General features: G+C 49.7%; 1 protein-coding gene across 3 annotated transcripts in view; it reads left to right on the top strand.

Moving 5' to 3' along the window:
- Positions 1-6467: 6467 nt before the first annotated feature.
- Positions 6468-19702, top strand: part of ULK1 (unc-51 like autophagy activating kinase 1) — a 79390-nt gene continuing 66155 nt past the window's right edge. For 2 of the 3 annotated variants that reach the window (XM_038187281.2, XM_038187282.2), the window contains exons 1-3: positions 6468-7227; positions 7745-7837; positions 7927-7968. In XM_038187281.2, coding sequence (XP_038043209.2) covers positions 7138-7227; positions 7745-7837; positions 7927-7968 — 225 coding nt within the window. In that variant the 5' untranslated portion in view covers positions 6468-7137. The remainder of the gene's footprint in view (positions 7228-7744; positions 7838-7926; positions 7969-19702) is intronic. The other variant, XM_038187279.2, reaches the window with a different exon arrangement.

Below are 19702 nucleotides of genomic sequence, written 5' to 3'. Positions count from 1 at the left end.
ATTTTATATTTCTGTGAGGCAGTCAGTTGAAAAAGCTGGCTGATAACAGGTCCGGAGGAAGGGCCTGTTTTTTCCCAAGCACTTTTTTTTTGTGTGTCTGTAGGAGCTGGACAAGGATGATAACATCCAAGGTCTGAGTTACGCCTAACTGCTCTTCTTGGGGATTTAGGAGAGACGTTCTCAGCTTCTGCCCCAAATTAGTACACTGAAGACAAATCACAGAAAGCAGGAGAGAGCTGAGCATTATGCAGTCTGCTTGTCTAAGGTCACGCTTTAACCTTGCCTGTGTCAGTCCTGCCAGATATGTGCCCAAACTGCTCCAAAATGCTCCCACAGTGATGGTGCTCTGCTGCCTGGGCAGCCTCTCCATGTTGGTCCTGCATCTGGAGAGAAGCCAAGCCTAAAGGCTGAGCAGACGTTCTCTGAAACGTACGACTCTGTAGATTTGAAATAGAAGGGACATGACACTCCTCCTCCTCCTCCTCCCTCTCCTCCTCCTCCTCCTGCCGTGAGGTGAGAGGTTATTTTTAACACACAGATCACCAAACCGAGGGCCGGTGGTGAAGTGTATTGGGGCTGCTGGAGAGGATGTTGTTGACTTTAGACGGTTTTGGAGCAGGTCCCAGAGGAGCAGGCTGCAGGCTGAGTCAAGGCCCATGTCCCCTCCTGACAAACCTCGGCTTCCCCGGGAGCGGCCTGAGGGGCCCAGTGGATGTCATGGACCTGGGTGGGGAGGATGAAGGTGGTGGGGACTGAGTTGTTCATACCCTGGAGGGAGCCCACGTCTTGTAAGGAACTGCACGACGATACCTGCTGATTTACGGACAAGCAGTGTGTGTTTTGGCAAGCAATAGCTTCCAATTAGCCTGAAAACAGACTCCTCCGAGTGGAAGATTTGCAGACTCTCTCTTATTTATTGGCAAATCTCAATTTAATATAATCAGTTGTTTGACAGGCAGGTTAGGTAATGGTCCTTGATGTGGGCAGTAACAGATTTGAACACTGAGTACAGCCCCCAGAGCCCTCTGCCAGCAGCTGAAATGCATCTGATATTAAAATGTAAGGGAACCTATGAAGCCCCTTGCCAGAGCACCTTGCTGAGTACATTAAAACACTGCCTTCAATAATTCATGAAATCTGTTCAGTGAGCTGGAGTCTATGTGTGGGGAGGGGGGTAATAAAACATCTCAGACCTGGCCTGCCAGGATAATTGAGTGGCTGGTTAAATCTCTCAACAGTATTAATCAATAAAGGGGCCCACAGTGTAAATAAATCCTGAATGTAATATGACAGGGCTGGGGAAGTGCATGGAAAGTGATTCTTCCTCTCCTGCATATGACGCGAGGTGCCATACCGCTACAGCAACTGGCATCTGAGTGCACTCCATATTCTGAGTTCCTTGCAGCTGAGTTCAAACATTCAACCTTTCCAGCCATGCTGGCCCATGTTTAGATGTCACCTAAATGTCTTTGATTCAGCTGTGTGTGTGAGGGGGGAGCAGCTGGCTGGGAGCACTGGGGAGTGGATTCTAACTCCGTCATTTAATTCAGTTTCCATCACCAAAAGCCGATGCTGTGAGAGGGAGGATCATTCCCTCTCTCAAGAGTGCTTCACCAGAGCCAGAATGCTGTTTCTGCAGATCCTGTGTGAGGTATGAACAAATACTCTTAACATAGCTTACATCACTGCTGTAAATTTACTTATGTTTTCAGGACTCCAGATAAATTTACTCGTTCAGCCTCTCCAGGAAGGTAATGTGACATGGCTGCGTTCAAAGCACACATTTTAGCATAACCCTGCTGAAGTTCCACTGAGGTCTGTGTTTTACCCTTACTGTAGCTGAGCCAGAATCTAACCCACTTGCAGACAGCTGAAAGAGGTGAGAATAAAAGATGTAATTTTGATTTACTCCTGCAGCTTGTCTTGTATTCCATTAATGCTAAGCTAATATTTGCTTTTACCATTTACGGATATTGGTGTACGTATGTGTTTTCCTTCCACCAAAGTGATTTCCAGTCAATTACTGGACATTCATCTCCTTTACTCCTTCCTGATGAATCTGGTAAAAATTACAGTATTCCGGTTACTGTTGGCTCTGCCCAGATACTTCTGGTTATGCTCAGCTATTAGGCAGTTTGTGGAAAGGAGATGTGTAACTGGTTTTAACGTGTCCAAATTTTAATTCAATTTTGAATCTACACAAATAGTGTCTGCTTTTCATTCATCCTCTTGTGCTAGGCTGTCCATCTTGTTCTGGCTATGAAATACCAAGAAAAGTTTCCAATGAATTACCCAGCAGCAGCACTACCTCTGTGTCCACCAATGACTGTACCACAGCTCATGCTAAAGCTCATCTCAAGGCTTAAGCTTTCATTTCATGTGAGGAGATGTGTGGCCAATTAACAGGCTTGGTCCCCGTGCAGTCACATCTTGCTCATGTGCCCGAGCCTGATAGTTTGGCATTTCCCTTCCTCCAAAAACACGGATATGTTTTCCTGGGTCCTTATCGTCTCTGTGAGGCAGTCATTGTAAAAAAAAAAAAAATACTACAGAGGAGTGCCCTGGAAATTCCCTCCGTGTCTCACAGAACTTTGATTTCAAAACAGAGTTACACAGTGATTTAAATAACCTGTTCTTTATGATCATATCCAGCCAAGGATTCCCCCACACCTTCCAGATATGTTGGTTTATTTCTGTGATGCTTCTGGTCTCTCATCAGACACTGTGGGGAACACTGGGATGGAGTTGCTGTATTAGAAAAGCAAAAACACTAGGTTCTTGGGAAAGACAGCTGTCTGGCCCATGCAGGAGCATCAAGAAGCATGTCGTGTATCTGGCATAGGTTCTCTGAGATGTGAATATGGGTCTTTACTCTGCTGTATAGCAGCAAGTGTAAAATGTTACTTGTCCTACAAGAAATAGTCTAATGGATACATCTTCCACGGAAGCTCTGGTACATACAGCCAAGTACACACAGCAGCAAGAAGCTTGGTGTGTGCTAGCCCTCCATAGAATCCACCCAGCTCCTAAGGTAGGATTTGCAGTCCAGGGCGAAGTCTATGCTGCCCCAGGATACTGGTAAAAGTTAGCTGGTTTAAAAATAGTGTAACTGTACCTACATGAGCTTCATTCGCACCTTGAGCTGCACTGGTTGTGTAGATAGGTAATTTATTCCTTTGGTTGGACTATGATGAAAACAATTATCCCTGGGTGGAAATCTTTATTCTTTGTTCTAAATCTTTATTCTGTGTTTGCTTGTTCTTACACAATTCCTTCATAATCCTGTTGCTTTAGCCAATTCGACAGAATAGAATTGTGTCATAGATAATTACACAGTACCTCTGCAGCACTGAGGTGAGGATGGCACTCTTGGATTCCTGCAGATAGAAATGGACATATTTATGACTGCTAATTAAAACATCATATTGGAAAAGAGTTTCATTTGAATCACCAGAATATCAGCTATCTCACTGCTTGTCTTCACATGTGAATGACAAAAAGTTGCACTAACTTGCAAAAGAATTTCAAGAAAATATTCGAAGGTTTCCCACAGCTGGGTGTATGCTTGTACAGTTCTCCACCCGTCATAAATCACAGCAGATCTTCCCCCAGCCATGCATTAGTAAATTGATCTATATATTCTGTCCCCTAAAGATGAATGCCTCCATCTGAGAAGCAGTTGAATACCTGTTGGTGGTAGTACTTACATCATTAACAAATGGGAGACTATCAGAGGAGAACAGAATTTACATGTGTTGGATGCTGGCCTAAATACAATCTCTCACAATTCTGGACATCGGGGAGGAACTGATAGAGCATAAGTGTTTAATCAGCAAACCACAGTGGAGAAAAAAATAAAAAAAATAAAAAAAATAAAAAAAATCCTACTTTCAATTAAAAAGCTTTTCAGTTGGCCTTCTTTGTTCCAACATGAACAAATGTTTTGTTAATACTATGTGTCTACAGACACTCCAAACATCTCAAAACTGTATTTGCTGTCAAGTGGCATTACGTTTTATTAGTTATCCTTGGGAAGTTTTAAAATCTCTGTAGAAATTTGATGAAATCTTTTCACTAGCCTATTTTTTGGAAGATGCATTTGAGCCATTTAATTGCTACAGGTGTTAAGCTGTCAGTACAAAGATCGTGTAGTGCCTCAGGTGTGCACAGGGCATCCAGTACAGCTTGGTCCTGATCCTTGTAGTGATCGCTGAGTGCCTTCAAATTTCTTGTGCTGCTTTGAAGTTTAACTTTTTCCACTAGAAAGTTACACACTGAGCCTTCAGGCCTGCATATAAACAAATCCACTTTGCTTAAAAGAAAAATACATGGCAGTGGAGAGGAGGCTGACTTTGCTGCCTGCAAAGCAGGCAACTGCATGCAAAAAGCTACCTTAGAACCCAGGTTTAATCAAAATCTGTTTAGGTTGCACATTTTTTTCATAGCCATCAGCACGTGAAATAACAAATAAGCACACACAGTATAGAACAATTGAACAGCGTTCATATCGACTTCCTCCTCTGCCCTAACTAGAACTGCGTGTCTCTGCTGCGATAGCAAAACAAAGGCAGAAGCACCTGTGGTCACCAGAGATTTTACCACAGTTGTTGCAAGAGCAGGCTTGCAAGCCCTGGCACCCTGGCTATATTCCAGCGAAGGGGGGATACAAGATTTTGCCTACCTAGAAATTATCTCAGAAGTTTCAAAACGTTTTCTTCACTTCCTGCCTTAAGCTTTTGCAACTGTTAGGTTCTGTGTTAAAGACAGCAGCTTTGAAACAGCTGGTAAATTCCTGTGTCTGTCACTTGCCAAGTAGCTTTACTTTTTATTTTTTTGTTTTGCAAGTTTTGTGATGTTTGCCATTTTGCTAGTTTCTGAGTTCATTTTTAAATTAACCGCTTGTGATCATTGACAGAAGCCTGAAATTGTGGATGTCATGGGCCTAGAAGTGATAAAGCAAACAAGTATCTTAAGCATATTGTGTTTTTAAAAATGTAGTAAGTTTTTAATTCTGAGGGTTGTCAGTACTGAAATCACAAATATACACCAGGCTCGTTTTGGACTGAAGGCCATTGCAAGGGATAGTTCTATCAAATTTGCATAAAGAACACCCTTCACTCGCACAATTCCCCCTAAAAGCTTAACTCTGCTGGAGTTTGGGGCACAAACTACCACTGATCAGACACTGTGGCTTCTGTATCTGGTTTTGGGACAAGCTGTCATTTTTCCAGATACATTTTAAGTTCAGAACAGCACCTGAACACGAGTTATCTAGCAGACGAGGGCAACAGAGCGCAGGCCAGGCACCGTATCAGCCAGACACTGCCTTTGAGCAAGGCCTGACGCTGTGAGGTGCTGCCTGTTCCTCACTTTTGCCCAAAACAGCGATAACTGCAGCTGTTGGGCGTCATGACACTGAGCACCCTCAGCCCTGCGTGTCTGCAGAGCTGGCCGGCCTTGTGTTTGTTTGCACTGTCAGATTACGACAAAATGACATTTTGGGTGAGCTGACGACATCTGGATGCCATCTCCTGACGCGTGCCCACCTGGCAGCTGCGGGTAGAGGAAAAGGGCCGGGATCCGAACACGGATCGATGCCACACGATTGAGCAAAAAGCAAACCCCACACTGCGAGGCACAAACAGGCGCGCTGCCCGAGACGCGTGCTGTCTCTGCAGCTGGAATAGCATGTTCTGATTTTTGTGTTTTGATAAGGATGCAGATGGGGACAGGGTGTGGGGGCTAGAAAACGGCCCTGGATGTGGGGCTGAGGGCCATTTCGATGCCCTCGGAGGATGTCAGAGAGAAGCAGCAGCGGGCCCCAGGGTGTGCAGCACAAGCCGCCTGTGGAGGAGAGGGGTCTCGGTGTGTGCCCGGCCATTGCCCCTGCAGGGATGATTTTATGGTAAATTTTGAAAAACTTGCCATTTATTTAGTTATTTACATTTCTGAAAGATTTTATTTTGGGGGGTGGAGTGGGAGGAGGCTGCCCCCACAGAGATGTTCTTATGGTAAATTCTGAAAAACTCAATGTTTATTTAGTCATTTGAAACATTTCTGACTTGTTTGGGAGGAGAGAGAGGGGTATGGGGGCCCCGACACTGCCCCCTTAGCAACTTTTTTGTAGTAAATTTTGAAAAACTCGCTATTTTTTAGCCATTTGTAACACTTCTGAAAGACTTTTATTGGGGAGGGGGAAGGAAACTCAACATCTACTTAGTTATTCGAAACATTTCTGAAAGATTTTTTATTATTTTTTTTTTGGAGGAGGGGGGGAGCTGGCAGACGGCAGCACAACCCCCCCGGCTTCCAGCTCCTTACGGGGGGTCACCCGCAGCGGGGCGGGGAGGGGGGGCTCAGCGCCCCGCCGGTGCCTCAGGGCCGGGGCGGGCGGCGCCTTTAAACGCGCCGGGCTCGGCCCCCTGCGCCTCAGGTGGCCGCCGCCGCCGTGCCGGCCGCTCCCCCCCTCAGCGCCGCGCACTGCGCCTGCGCCGCCGGGGCCGGGGCCGGAGCCGGAGCCGGCCTGTGTGGGGCCGAGCCGCGCCGCGCCGCGCTCCGCCGGGCTTTGTCTGGGCCCGCAGCGGGCGGCGGAGCTCGGGGAGGCGGCGGGGACCCCGCGGGCGAGCCCGGAGGGGCGGCGGGCCGCGGGCGGCCCTCGGGGTGGATCCGCGCTTAAGGTGGCTCCGCGCTTAAGGTGGCAGCGGCGTTGAGGCGGAGCGCGGCTTAAGGGGGACTCGCAGCCAAGCCGCGCCTGCCGGGCGGGCCGGGCCGGGGCTCGGCACGGGGAGAGGCGCCCGAAGCGGCCGCCCCGGGGAGCGGCGCCCGGTCCGTGCCGAGCGGGGCGCGGGGAGGGCCCGCCGCTGAGGAGCCGGCTCCTTCGCTGCCGCCGAGGATGAGCGGAGCCCGGCCCTGCTGCAGGAAGAGGCAGCCCATGGACGGAGGCGAGGGGGGGCGGAGGAGCCAGACGCCGAGCTGCCGAGGGGCTGACAGCACCGGGGCTGCCCCGCGCCGGCCGGCACCCAGCTCCTGACCGCCCTCGGCAGCGGGGCAGGCCCGGGGACACCCGGCCTGTGCCAGGGAGCTCCCGCATCGCCGCCACCGCCGCTTCCCAGCCGCGAAGTTCGCCCCGGCAGCGCCATGGAGACGGTGGGAAAGTTTGAGTTCAGCAGGAAGGACCTGATCGGGCACGGAGCCTTCGCCGTCGTCTTCAAAGGCAGGCACAAAGAGGTGAACGAGCTCTTCTGCTCCTCCTTCTTATTAATTTTTATTTTTCGCCCCCTCCGCCCGGGCTGAACTCGGGCCCGGTGCCGCCGGGGCTCTCGGGGGGCCCCCGCTGGGAGCTGCCTCTGCCGAGCTCGGGCTCCCCCCGCATCGGCCCTGACAGCCGGGGACATGCGGGGAGAGCCCCCCTACGGGGAGAGCCCCCCTGCGCTGGATTTCCCATCCTCAGGGCTTGGGATAAGCCGCGGCGTGTTTATTTCCAGCGATTAAATAAGAGGATAACCGGCGTATCGAGTAATAAGAACAACCCAAACCTTGGGATTTTATCCTCGGTCTGGCAAGCATAACTCAGGAGAGGGCAAGTCTGAACAAGTGAGGGATATGCACCAGGGCCTTTTGTGGTGCTGCAGGACGCTTCTTTCTGTAGTGTTTGCAGCCTGTTCAGAGGCCGCTTATCCCAGCGTACGTTTATGGCGAAACTGGCATCTAGCTCTGAATTACATGTGCGCTTCTTCACTTTCAGAAACCTGAGCTGGAAGTAGCTGTGAAATGCATTAACAAGAAGAATCTTGCAAAATCACAGACACTCCTGGGCAAGGAAATTAAAATCCTGAAGGTAAAGGCAGACAGAGTCCTTTTCTTCAGTCTTTGTTGTCTATGCCCATTGTTGCTCCTAACTTACTGTCTTTGTTCTACTTTTTCTAGGAATTGAAACATGAAAACATCGTTGCCTTGTATGACTTCCAGGTAAATACATTCACTTATGGCAAAGCTTTCTAGATTTGGGAGAGGTTGAATGGAATTGTTGGAGTTTTGTTTTTGTTTGTTTTTTAACAGTTTGTAATTTAACAATTTGTTATCAAATATGTTTTCTGAGAAAAAAGTCTCCTCATAAGTTATGGAAAGGTAGACAAAGATGGCTGAGCAGCTCATGTATGAATTGTGCTCTGGACAATAAAACTTAGGCAGCTGGGAGCTGAGGTGGGAGCTCCTGTTCCCAGGATACAAATGCAGTGTGGGGTGAATATGTTTGTGCTGGAAGCTCCTGAGTTCTCAAAACATCAGAAATAAAATAAAATTACAGGAGTTACTCTGGGCACACCCGCCTTTTATTTTTCTCCCATGGGTCTGGATATGCCTAAGAAAACTTAATTTTCCTAGACAACGTAGAAATAGTGTGACCGTGACTTTGTAGCATATGATTGCCTTTGGTTCCTGAGGATTTTCATTTGCATTTTTCTGTTGTCCTTGTGGCAATCAGTAAGTGTTTAAAAATTGCAGCAGACGTTTTTAGATTATTGTGGTTTCCCACAGCTGCTTTTTCCTTCGAAGTCAGCTCTGAAGGACTAATCTAAGGGGCTAAAACTGATCCACTCTGAAACCCAAGTTCTCCAGTGACATTTCTTTTTTTTTTCCTTGAGTTTCTGGTTAACTTGCTGCGTGGCCTGGTGTTGCGAGTTTTTTTTTCTCCAGCATTAGTGATGCTTTTTAAGAAAAACACTGCAGGATACAACAGCATGAAGTGGAGTCCTTCTGTTTGTGGAGGCGGGGGCTGGAGGCAGCCTGTCGGCAGCGCTGTTTACCCCGAGGCTTCACACTGGCAAGTGATGGCTGTCGGTTTTGGGGGCCCAGGACCCCATGCCAGACCCGGGTAGCCACGGGTCCCGTGCTGGGGGGCTGCCTGCCGTGTCCCTGGTGTCACGAGGCCCGTGTTTGTTGACATTCCTCCTTCTGCATGGATTGGTTCGGGCGGCCCCACGTCACCCGCAGCACGGTGCAGCCTGGTCGCGGTGCCTGCTGGGTGCTGTAGTCTGCCCGTGTCGCCCCGGCTCTGTGGCCCCGGGGGGCTGCATTCCCCTGTGCCCCTCTCCCTGGGGACAGGGTCATGGCCAGGTGCTGCAGGGGGCCGCTGGGGTCAGGTTCCTGGAAAGCACCGAGTGCCTGGCGTTGTTTTTATTGGAGGCGGGTGGACGTGAGAGATTTTAGGTTCTCTGGGAGGGAGGTGAGGCCGCTGGGAACAGGATTGCTTCTTGGAAATGCCCTTTGAGTGTGAGGCCACCTGTTCTCTGCTCCCAAACCACCCTGCAGAGCTGGCCTTGCGGAGTTACAGGGCAGTGACTGCCTTTGGCCTGATGCACGCTGCAGAGAAGCACAGGGCTGCAGAAGCTCCCTCTGAGCACAGGCCACCCCAGGCTTTAGGATCTCTGTTGTTTTTTAATTTTCCTTCCCTGCATGCCTAAGTGTGCTTATTCTGTAACTTTTCAATTGAGAGGGCAAGTGGCTGCTTCTGTCTTCCTCTGCAGTGTGCATTTGTATGAAGTGTGACAGTGCTGGGTTTACTTCTTGCACATCTTTCAAAACCTGTGTGTTGTGTTAAACTCTCCTGGCTTCAAGTAGCTGCCTGATAGGAAGCAGCTCAAAGATATTTCCTGCAAAAGGAATGATTTCATAACTGCAGCAATGCATTTTTCTCCTCATGGGAAGGCAAATGAGCTTTAGTTAACTTCTGTGTATAGCAGCATGGCCTGGTGAGGTATTTGCAAGAGGCTGTGTAAGATGCCACAAACCAGAAACTTGGGACCGGCCCTGTGCTCAGGGCATGCCTGGGTGCGCATTTAGCTACCAGCATTGTCAGACGCTCTGTGTATGACCTGGGCAATTGGGTTTCTTGGACAAAGTGAGGTGACTTACCCTGTGAGTAGGGGTGCTACCAGGGTGTGGAATCCCCTCTGGTGTAAGCTGGCCTGTAATCAGGCACCTGCAGAGGTTGTGTGTGTGGTGCCTGGTGTTTGTACAAGTAAACAAACTATCTGCAGAGGTAGCAGTGCAGGTCTGCGGAAGTCTGCCTTCTGCCATCCTTTCCTTACTTTGTGGAAAAGACTCATTTCAGAAGAAGAGTAAAAAAAAAAAAAGTAGATGAGTTGCTTCGTTCATAGATGTATATATGTTTACCCTTCAAAGTGGCGTGGGAACCCTTACCTTCTAGGCTTTCTGAAAGTGAAGAGGTTTATTCTGCTGTTACAACATCAGAGAGCAAAAAGGAAAAAATAGCTCCTGTGAATCTCAATGTTGCATTTTGTCTTTCTTTCCTCTGCACCTCCTCTCAGCAGTGACTTGAACTTTTACTTGCATCGTCCTTACACACAAGGAAATGGTTGCCAAAACCACAGAGGCTGTAAGCGAGCGATTACACCCAGCAACGCTCTCGTTCCCATTTTCCTAGTTATAAGCTAATGCTAACCGGACCCTGTACATCAAGATTTTTGATGTGATGCCAGATTTGCCCCAGACAGGCACTTGCAGAGCTGATACCTAGTACTGACAGCAGCTCGCACCCTTGCACATGTATTTTATCCTTCAATTTGTAGAAAATTGCTGTGTTCCTTATTGTTTCATAGGTCTTTGTGATACTGTCTCATATACAGTGACAAAATAAGACACTTACCAGGAATAAATGATCCTGGTGAATGTTTAATGCAGAGAAGTGTGGTGTCTGGACTTTTATAGATCCCCTCACCAGAGTCCTAAGAGCAGCATCATTAAATGAGAATGGCTCACAAAATGAAATATGCATATTCCCATTATTATGTGCTCATATATTAATGAGAGATATTGTGAATAGTCTAGGAGCCTAATGAGACAACCCCTGCTCAAGGGGAGGATAAATCACGTGTTATTGCTTTCCTAAAAGTACTACACATTTAGTGTCTGTACGGAGTTGTGCTGCAGATCTTTCCTGGGCACAGGAGTTGTTTGGCATAGAGTAAAAGCCTTCCATGTGCAGGGTGTGCTAGTTGCTACTGAACAACTCCTGGCTTGCAGGGGAGCTAGAGTTGGGGTTTCCAGGCTGCAGAGGTCCAGAGGAGTGCAAGAGTCCAGAGAGACATCTGGAGACCAGGAGGCTTTTTACTGTTTTTGAAGACAGCTGAATGAGATCTTGTTTCTGAGGTGGAAATCAGCGACAACAAGGAAATGTTCACTTCCATTGTATGAGGATTTAGTTTGGGAAAGGTTTCTTAGAACATGGATTTCAAAACCAGCTCAGCTCTTCATGCATGCTGACACTGAAAGATTCCTCCCCCCGTGCTGTTCTTTCACCAGGAAGCTCGGTTAAATAGGTGCCAAGTAAAGATCTCACGTGTAACTGTGTTGGTGCTGGGGCAGGTTTACTCCAGTACTGCAGAGCAAAGCAACCCTAGCCCAGCTGCTCAAGGCCTGCAGAAAATCCTCTACTTGTGGACATAAATCATGCTTTAGGTATTTATTTTTTTAAAAAATGTTTTCTTGCACGAACTGGGCAGAAGGATTGCTTTACCAGCACATCTTCGCTAGTTGTGTGTTGTGATCTGAGCTTCCTAAAGCAGTCATGGCCGGGCTGTTTTTGTGGGTATTGTTGGTTGTTGTTTTTCCCCCCCCCCCCCCCCCATGGGTGGGAAGTAGAAATGCAGTCGTTAACACCAGGTAGGGCACGGAACTGCTGAGTTTCTATTTCAGCCCTGGTTACCCGAGGGTCTGCTTTCCATAATTTAATGTCGAGCTGGCTGGCTGTACTCATCAGCTGGGAATGAGCTCAGAGGAATGCTTAAATCACTCGTGCAGTGAAGTCTCACCAAAAACATGTCTGCTGGGGTGACTGTATCACCTCGAGCTCCCAAAGAGTGGACAGAGACCAGGGAGTCCTTGCAGTGCAGTTTTCCTCGTACCCAAGGATTAAGGTGGCAGGACAGAGGTTCTTGGGCTGAAGGATCAGGTGCCCTGGGCTCGTCCTTGGGGCCAGGTACCAACAGGCTCATTCTGTTGCTGCTTTCTATAAAAGTCCCGGTGATCAGTAGGATCCTGGCTGTTTGGGCTGCCACGTGCTGTTGTGTTCCCTGCACCATCCTGCTCTGACACAGAGCTTTTAGCTGCCAGTCCCCATCTCGTGTCCCCTGGCACAGCTCCGTGAGCAGCAGCGTCCTCTGTGCCCTCCAGCACCGCTCACTTCTGCTGCGGCGTTTTGCTAATCTGGCGGGGGGATGAATCAGTGCTGCTGCAGCGTCACCTCCCTCCTGCCACTGCTCGTGCCACCTAACGCAGGATCTCCTCCTCCTCGGGCACTGCCGTTCAGGTGCTGTGTCGCAGGGGACACGGGGCTCCATGGGGACACTTGGGATGATTCAGGAGGCACTCTGTGCCTGGGAGATCACGCTCCTGAGGTCACGCAGACTGCCTGGTTAAATCCTGTTTTAATTCCATCCCTGAGTGAGGCTGGCAAGCTGCCTCCTGAGTGGGTGTGAGGTGCAGGCTCCTCTGAGCACTGCCAGGCAATCCGGCAATCCTCCTCCTGTTTGTGCTGTGGCTGAGAATGGGGAGCCTGCTGTCCTGCTCTGTCAGCATCCTCGCATCTGCTGGAGGCTGTCGCTGTTACTGGAGGCTGGGCTGGCCTAATTTAGAGCTAGAAGGGGGAGAGGATGGAAAATCCATCTGTTCTCTGCCGGAAAGCTTGTAGGGTGAGGCCTGAGAGTTAAATGAATTGAAGTAGCTACATTTATGGCAAGGAGAGTATTTTATACTATATTTTATCGTCTTACATTTCTATCTGATCTTGGCTTCGTTAGCTGGGTACTCCACTGCGCAGGTGACAAACGTCTAGCAAATGTTGACCACTAAATATAGACCTTAGAGGAGTCACCGAGCTTTTTTTAGAGGGAGTGGCCTTGTTGCATTTCTGAAATGGTCATCCCTGGTTTGCTCATCCTGTATGTAAAGCACATACCTGTGTCCTTCTCACGTGGTGGCGATGTCATGGAAGAGCCAGCGATGTGGAAGGTTAATGGCCTCTGAAGCTGCCCTGGAAGGTAGCGTTACTCAGCCTATAATGGCAGATGAAGGAATGCTCCCAGGAGTAATTGGAAACTGGTAGGCAGGTGTGCTTGCTTGGACAGCAGGGCTCTGGTGGCGGCTGAGGTGCTGTTCATGCTGCTGCTCTTTGGCCTTCATCTGTGTTTCCATCATGAAAATTTCCACTGCTCGAGTCCTTGTGGTGACTGAATGCAGTTGCTTCAAGGGGATGAAGCAGGGAGGTAGAGCTTTGGAAGGCAGATGGGAAGAGGGGCTTGCTAATTGTGTTGGCAGGGGAAAAATGCCCCCGAGCAATGGCTGACTGGGGCTGAATTCAGACAGAGAACCATTGCTCGAATTTCTTCCAAATTTTTGTAGGTCCAGACCAAAACTCTGTTAGTTTTGAGATGGGATTGGACTCAACCCTAAAATAGGAAATTGCAATCAAAGTGTGTTGCAAAGGCTCAGCTCAATGCTTGAGAGGGTATAGAGAATTAAGGGTAATTAATTCACTCTCATGTGTCTTCCTTTTTCCTCTCTTTTCTGTACCCCATGCCGTCCCACGTGTCGATACCAACCAAAAAGCCTTTGCACAACGGTCAGACTAGCAAACGGCAAGGGTAAGGGCAGTGCTGAAAGCAGGAGTTTGAGCTGGATGCCTCCCTTGGTTTGGGCAAGCTGCTAGGTAGACAGACAGCCTTCAGCATGAGACAGCAGGGAGTGAAAAGCTGAGCCCGGGGTGGTCAGCAGAGCTGGTGGTCTTTGATCTGCCCAGTCAGGAGTACAAGGGTGGGTTTGTGTGGGTTTGTTTCAAAACTTTTGCATGTGGGTTTGTCATTATTGGGGGATTTTTTTTTTTATTGCTTTAACTTGTGTTCGTGTAGCACAACGAAATGGCAAACCTGATGGAAAAGAGGTATCAGTGGTGTGGTCTTCCAGGGCAGCAGCGTTTCTCAGGTGTAGAGCAGTTAAATCTGCTTTACTTAAGAGAAGCCGTCTTAATTATCTTTGCCAGATGTTATGGCTCCTTCCTGAGAAACTGAGAAATAAATGTCCACAGCAGAATCCAATAAAAATCTTTGCCAACAGATAGCTTTAGAGCCTCTTCGTGCTTAGAGTATAGCAAAGAGGTGTTTTAACCAGGATGCCTCCTGTGTTATGATGTGAGGCCTTAAATACCACTGTAAATGTGGAAGGATGCTCTCCGCACGCAAAGTGAGGATCTCAAAGCTGCCTTGGCTTTGGTGTCTGAGGCTGTTTCAAGGTGGGGGATTGAGAGAAATGAATCAAATCCTGCATCACTGGCTGCTGAAGGCAACAACGTTCAGCCTGGCTGCGAGAACACCCGGCTTGTCTCCTAGCATCAGAGTAACAGGAGGAATTAGGTCAGCTCAGCTGGCATGCTAGCCATCAGCCAGGCAGCACGCTTCAGTTGTGGGCAGTGAAAGATGCTGCATTTCAAGCCATCAGAGCTCCTGTTTCGTGAAGCATCCCCGTGTCCAGGAGCAGCTGGGCCTCCCGGCAGCTCCATGCCCGCAGCTCGGGGGCTGCTGCCCCAGGCGTGAGGCGGTGCGAGGCTGAGCCCAGATGGGGCCGCTCAGTGGCTTAAAGCCTGTGGTTTGTTGCTGGGTCTGTGCTTTGTGATAACCCTGCACGCACAGCTGGGCAGTTCAGTAACTTTCTCTTTGGAGGCTTTTTTGTGTTTGACACATACGTGTATGCTTAATTCAGCTGGCGGTGGTAGCCAGCCTGCTCAGACATACTCTGCTTTCTTTGTCTTAGAAATATTGCAGATTGAAGCCCGTGTTACCTGGCTTCTGGGAACTGGATTTTTTTTTCATAATAAATTAAGATAATTTTTATTTGAATGAAAACTCACTTTTTTCTTTAAATTCCTTGATATAGAACCTTTGTGCTGTGATGGTGTTACATGCTTTCCTAATCTGGTAAATAAAGTATGAAATAAATGAATGTGCAAGAAGACTGGCGAAGACCAGCTTGTGCATCTGCCATAGGAAACCAAGTGGGGGTTGGGCCTCTAATTCCCACAGTTGTATATAAAAAAAAAAAAAAAAATCTCCTGCGGGATATCAGATTAAGTTTCGTGATGGCAAATCCCAAACACACCCACGCTGTTCACAACTGCACTCACTGGCTCTAAAATCCAGCTTCAGTCTGCGTGGCTCCGCTGGTACTTGAGCGTCTCGGTGAGCGAGGCTGGCTCAGCGAGCACGATGCCAGCAGCAGCATTCGGCACGGTGCCAGGTCTGTGGAGAAGCCTGTCCTTGTAGCCTGCCTTGCTGCCTGCCTCGACCCACAGCACTGCTCCTGCGTTTCGTGTAGGCTCGTGCACGGCAGCGTTACGGGGTGCGGGGATTTCGCTGCAGTGCGTGTGACTGACCCTGAGGTAATGGGGAGACAAACCTTAAATGCACCCTTAGTAAAATGGCTGTGATACGCAAAGGAGGTGAGGAATAAATACAGAAACTCAAATTGGATCTTGAGTACTTGGATCATTGTTCTCAGGATTTTGAAGCCACTTCTCCTGACAGCGTTAACGTAATGCATTGCCACTTGCAGAGGGATGCTTCAGTTCAAAGAAGCTCCCAGGTCTTAGCCCTCTGTTAGCAAAGGGGTGCATGGCAGCAAGTCCCGACTCTTCAGGATTCTGCTGCTTTTTTCTCCACTCTCTCATCCTTGCTGGGCTGTGCAGCAGGAGCCAGCCTTGCGCTGCGTGCCCAGAGGCCCTGGGGCTTCCCTGAGAGCTGGCCAGCCGGGTCTGTGTGCTGTCACCAGCAGCACGGGTGACACAGCATTGCCCCCAGACAGCGCTGTAAGAAGCGACTGCTCCTCAGTGTCCCCACAGCAAGAGTCTTTAATTTGCTGTGGCGCACGTCTCCGGTCTCGCCTCGAAGCTTTGTGACTTGTTGAACCTGCCGCTTTGCCTCTCTCCTCTCATGACAGTGATCCTGCCTTTTGGTTTCCGTGGTTAACGTCAGCTCAGCTCGGGCTTGCTGCAGTGTTTGCTCTGCGGAGGCTCGGCGTGCCCCTGCAGGACAGCCGCATCTTCCTGTCGGGGCACTTTGCGAGCATGGGAGTCGCCCGTCACTCAGCCCTGAGCCTTCCTGGAGCCAGCAGCCAGCCGGTGGGGCCGTGGCACTGCAGGCAGGAGAGAGGTGCAGCTCCTGGTCCAAAGGGAGCTGCAGAAAGCCCGTGTTAGTGGCAGGGGATGGTGCAGTTCCTTCAGGTCTCTTGAAGAAGCCATCCTGCTGTTTGCCTGCAGTGGTGTTAGCTGGCTGGCACGCACGAAGGCCCTGGACGTGACGGTGCCTTGTTCATTTTATATGGTCACACAGTTGGACTTCAGGACTGTTGCTAGGGGGATGTGGTTGTATGGGAAGTACTTTCCCTCCCTTCCTGCAGCCCGTGCAGAACCAGAGGACAGCTTTCCTGCTGTTTGTAATCCACACTGAAGCATGACCATCCCGAAAACAGTTCTGCTTCATAAGCAGAGAATGCGGTAGTGCCTGGAATGGGGGGGTAGCATTTTGCATTGCTGTTCTCAGAAGCCTACAAAAATTCACGTTCAGCAAGGCGGCCATAAACTCCTTCTGCACTGCAGGACCTCCCTTCTGCTTGCCCTGTATCTTGCCTGGTGCTCCAAATCCTGGAGCAAGCTCTCAGGTCTGTAGGAAGCAGAATGTAGTTGAGAGCTGCTGCAGAAGTCAGTCCTCTCTGGGCCTTGCCTCTTACACTTAGGGTCAGTGTGAGGACACTGGGAGCCCTCGTTCCCTTGGGAATTCACAGACCTGCTGACTCCGCACAGCTCGCTGTAACACTTTCCAGACAGTAGCAGCAGGTTTTATTACTGGGCCTGGGTCTGCCAAAACAGGCAAGGATACTGAGCGGGCTGTGGCACGATGGCATTTGCTGCTCGCATCCCATCTGCCAGGCTGTGCGTGTGTGACTGCTACTGCAGCCCCAAGTTTCTGACCTGCAGCGTAGCCCATGCACGAGAGGAAGGTGAGCGCTTGTTCCTTATGCCACGCTAACTCCCTTTGGGGCAGGACCTCGCTGCCTGCACGGCGTGAATCCCAGCGAACTGTCCTGAAACGTGCTTTTTTGTCTGGCCTTACAGCTTTGTCTGGGTGTAAGAAGCACTTTGTGACGCCGTGTCTATGCAGAGAAGAGATTGTATTGTGGCAAACGAGTACTTTCTTCTTTTATTTCTTCATCTGAATTAATTGTTTCCTGAGTAAAGAACTGTTTGAAGTGTTCCTGAGTTCTTTATCAGCAAGGTTCAGAGGGAGTGAAGAGAAGGAGTAGGGCAAGGGAACAGAAGCACAATAGGCTCTGAGATGTTTTTCTTTGTGTGAGGTTGAGAGCCACATGAATACCTAGCTATTTGCTTTAGATCTGTTCTGCTAAGGGAGAAGGCTGGTAGGTGCTGCCACAATTCCTACTAATGTTACTATTGTCTTTTATCTTGCTTCCGTTCAGATTGTTGAGTCAAGAGATAATCCTTGCATAGCATGAAAGTTTTCCTCTTCAGAGGTTAACCTGCTGGAGCCAAGCTCTGGGCCAGAGTGAAATAACCCCGAGAGGCATTACTGCTCGGAAACTTGCTTCTGAGAACAGCAGGTTCTGTCCCCAAGCCCAGCCGGCTTGGGAGCCACGATGTTAGCTAAAGGCTTTTCCAGGTGGTTCCTGTGAAGCAAGGTTTGTTTGCTACAGCTGGTGTGCATAACTCAGTGCCCCTTTCAGAAGAGGGACGAACACAAAATAGAGATCGGATGTCGAAAGGGCACCAGCTCCGTGAGATCCCGCTGGCAGGGCAGGAGGAGGCAGCGTGCCCCGGTGCTGAGGGTCTGCTGCAGCAAGCGGGGGAAGTGGTATTAGAAAACAAACAAACAAAAAAACCTCAAAGCAGTAGAGCTTAGCTTTCAGTTGGTGTCACCTTTATCTTCCATTGCCAGGTTGGACTCCGGGCTTCATGTTGTACCTCTGCTGGATGGCACAGTCGGTGAGGCCTGGCCCTGCTCACGCAGGTCTCTGTGGCAATTATCTTCCCTTAGCAGCTGCTGCCGGCGCTGCTTGGGCTGTCAGGCAGCACACGGGGATCTTCCTGGGGGTGCAGGACAAGAATCTCACTGGGGGAGGCTGAGGAAACGCGCAGCCATGTGCTTCTCTGCAGGAGAGGAACAAGAACAGCTCTGAGCACTTGAGTCCCACACCTCTGCCGAGCAGCCGTGCCAGCACGGGGTGCAGCAGCAGGGCAGGGCGGTGCTCATCTGAGTCCTCTTCCTGCTCCCCCTGCTCTCCTAGAGATGAGTTAGGTGAGGTGGGAGCCGCTTTGTGCCAAGTTCATACCCCAGCATCTGTTACAATGGTGGTCCCACACGGATGGGTGGAAATACAGCACTGCTGCGAGGGTTGTGGAGCGCTGTGTAATTAAACACTTTTCCTTCCTGAGCATCTTTCTAAATCTGGTAGCAGGCTAGGTGCTGGGGCAGAGTGCAGGGGAGGATTGCTCTGAGGAAGTTTCCTCTCGTGGACTTTTTAAGCTGTGGTAGGAGGATGACTAACTGCGGGTACACCCAGATGTTTCCCTTTGGACACACCTAAACACAGGCTTTCCAAGAAGAGGATCATGCCACCTTCCAGTATGGGCGGAGAGAACGCTTTGGAGACAGGACTGCTGCATCGTAACACCCCTAACCCCATCCCTCGTGGTGCCTCAGTGAGGGATTTTAACAGAGTGCTGTCCTGGGGTGATTGCTGCTGTGTTCCTGAATGAAGTTTTTCTTTTTCCTCCATCAGCAGATGTGTTACTTGTAGGCAGTAGAGCCTGTTGCCTGTTTTTACACTCAATTAAGTTGTAACTTCAGCGCTGAGGCCTCTGCCGTACGAGCTGCGAGTCAGGCAGCGATCCAGGCTGATTAATTATCAGCTTGATGCCTCTGGCAGAGGCTGTCCGTGCTGTTGTAGAGCACAGTCAGGGTTCTGCTGCTGCATCGTGATGAGAGGAGTCCGGGGGTCACCTCTGTGCCGCTCCCTGTGCAGTGCCAGGGCTGGCCTTGGCTGCTGGGGCTGCCACATGCGGGTGGGGGTCCGGAACAGATGGTCTGCAGCACGTCTTGGACATAAGCCTCTGCAGAAATACAGCAACTTGTAATATTGTGCTTCTTTCTGATGTGGAAATGGGTGGGTCGGGCATCTCGTTTCTTTAGGGAGATGGCTGGCCTGCAAAGTTTGGCTCGGTGTATTTTTCCTTGGTCTGTTAATGAACAAATAGTAAGGACTGTGGAGGGATTAAAAAAAGGAAAAAACTAGTTTCTGCTGCTCAGTTGGTATGGGAGAAGTCAGTCAGCCCATTTGAAAAACCAGAAGTCTCTTTAGATGTCTGTTTCCTTTGTAACCAAAGTAAGCTACTGGCTGAAGGCTTTTTCCAAACACGAGTTTGTTTCAGAGGCCCTTCCTTAAATAAATGTTTAGTTTGGTGGTAAAATTCCTACTGCCCTACCTGGGAGGTGAGCCCCGAAATGTAAAGGTGGGCTCCAGCAGGGCGCTCACTGGTGCCAGCAGCTACTGGACTGTAGGGTTGACAGTCATGGCAAAATACTGCTGCCAAATAACCCCCTGAAATAAATGCACCTGGTGT

Source organism: Anas platyrhynchos, chromosome 16, assembly GCF_047663525.1.
Source record: "Anas platyrhynchos isolate ZD024472 breed Pekin duck chromosome 16, IASCAAS_PekinDuck_T2T, whole genome shotgun sequence".
NCBI classification, from domain to species: Eukaryota; Metazoa; Chordata; class Aves; order Anseriformes; family Anatidae; genus Anas; species Anas platyrhynchos.
The sequence above is the reverse complement of the archived record's forward strand: the minus strand, read 5'-3'. Positions and strand labels throughout refer to the sequence as shown.